Source organism: Cinclus cinclus, chromosome 9 (assembly GCF_963662255.1).
Source record: "Cinclus cinclus chromosome 9, bCinCin1.1, whole genome shotgun sequence".
Classification (NCBI taxonomy): Eukaryota; Metazoa; Chordata; class Aves; order Passeriformes; family Cinclidae; genus Cinclus; species Cinclus cinclus.
The window spans coordinates 10,420,864-10,422,507 of record NC_085054.1 but is presented as its reverse complement, the minus strand read 5'-3'; the positions used below and the strand labels follow the sequence as shown (position 1 = coordinate 10,422,507).

Below are 1,644 nucleotides of genomic sequence, written 5' to 3'. Positions count from 1 at the left end.
TACACTGCTCTATTCCAGTACCCTATCTTGCATTTTGGTACCTCATGACAAAAAAAGGAACATCTGAGAAATGCATTAAGACACTTAGTTTATTAACGGCCAACCATATATAAGCTCATTTTTCGTGCCCTAGGCTTTTATGGTCTCGCAATGGAAAATTTTTCTTCATATTTTTCAGAAATAACAGAAAATTACAAGAAATGGAAGCCGCTGCTAGTAAAAGAAGAAAAGCTGAGTATCATCAGGGTTAATAGCTCCTATTTGAGATCCATGAATGATTACAGAGTTACTTTTCAATATCGAACTTTCAAGTTTCATTAATAATATGCTGCCCCTCCAGGACACCGGCGCACTCACAGTACAAAGGCTATTGGTTCATCACATGGAATAGAAGAGCTAAAGGAACAATGGCTTCAAAGGTGTCATGTTTATACATCTTGACAGTAGTTTGTTGGGCAAGCGCTCTTTGGTATTTAAGTATAACTCGTCCTACTTCTTCCTACACGGGCCACAGACAGGTCAGCAGCATATCCATAGCCAGAAAAAATGTTTCCTTTGGCAACATAAGAACTCGACCTATAAATCCCCATTCCTTTGACTTCCTTATCAATGAACCCAACAAATGTGAGAAGAGTGCCCCATTTTTGGTCATTCTTATCAGTACAACTCATAAAGAGTTTGATGCAAGGCAAGCCATTCGAGAAACGTGGGGAGATGAAAACAACTTCAAAGGAATTAAAATCGCCACACTATTTCTCCTTGGAAAAAATGCAGATCCTGTGTTAAATCAAATGGTAGAGCAAGAAAGCCAAATTTTTCATGACATTATTGTGGAAGATTTTATCGACTCTTACCATAACCTCACTCTGAAAACACTGATGGGGATGAGGTGGGTAGCAACATTTTGTTCAAAAGCAAAGTATGTTATGAAGACAGACAGTGATATTTTTGTAAATATGGACAACCTTATTTATAAGCTGCTCAAACCTAACACCAAGCCAAGGAGAAGGTACTTCACAGGTTATGTTATAAACGGAGGACCAATAAGAGATGTTCGCAGTAAGTGGTACATGCCCAGAGATTTGTACCCCGACAGCAACTACCCACCCTTCTGTTCAGGCACCGGCTACATTTTTTCAGCTGATGTAGCAGAACTGATTTACAAAACCTCCCTTCATACCAGACTTCTTCATCTTGAAGATGTGTACGTTGGACTCTGCCTTCGGAAGCTGGGCATTCACCCCTTCCAAAACAGTGGCTTCAATCACTGGAAAATGGCCTACAGCTTGTGCAGGTACCGCAGGGTGATCACAGTGCACCAGATAACGCCAGAAGAAATGCACAGGATTTGGAATGACATGTCCAGCAAGAAACATCTTAGATGTTAAGATTTTTACAGATGTAAATACCTTTTTTAAAATTTTGGTTGAGTTTGGTTATTTTTTGACAAAGTGATCTGCTGATTTACAGGTTAAACTGTGGGATATTAATTGTGAGAGGATTTTTAATGACTGATTTTTCATTCTTGCTTTGACTACTGGTTTACAAACTTCAGGCTCTTTTTCATAAGGACATGATGCCAACTGAAAGAATCTAGAGTTAAGTCTCAGATTTTGTACATTATCATCTATTGCACATATCCAT

At 38.9% G+C, this 1,644-nt stretch overlaps 1 protein-coding gene across 1 annotated transcript; it reads left to right on the top strand.

Moving 5' to 3' along the window:
• Positions 1-407: 407 nt before the first annotated feature.
• B3GALT1 (beta-1,3-galactosyltransferase 1) lies at positions 408-1,388 on the top strand. Its single transcript, XM_062498504.1, has one exon. The coding sequence runs from the start codon at positions 408-410 to the stop codon at positions 1,386-1,388; it is 981 nt and encodes a 326-aa protein (XP_062354488.1).
• Positions 1,389-1,644: the final 256 nt, after the last annotated feature.

What these genes read in the sequence shown, in the direction of transcription:
- B3GALT1 (XM_062498504.1), top strand. Translation starts at nt 408, where the DNA reads ATGGCTTCAAAGGTGTCATGTTTATACATCTTGACAGTAGTTTGTTGG.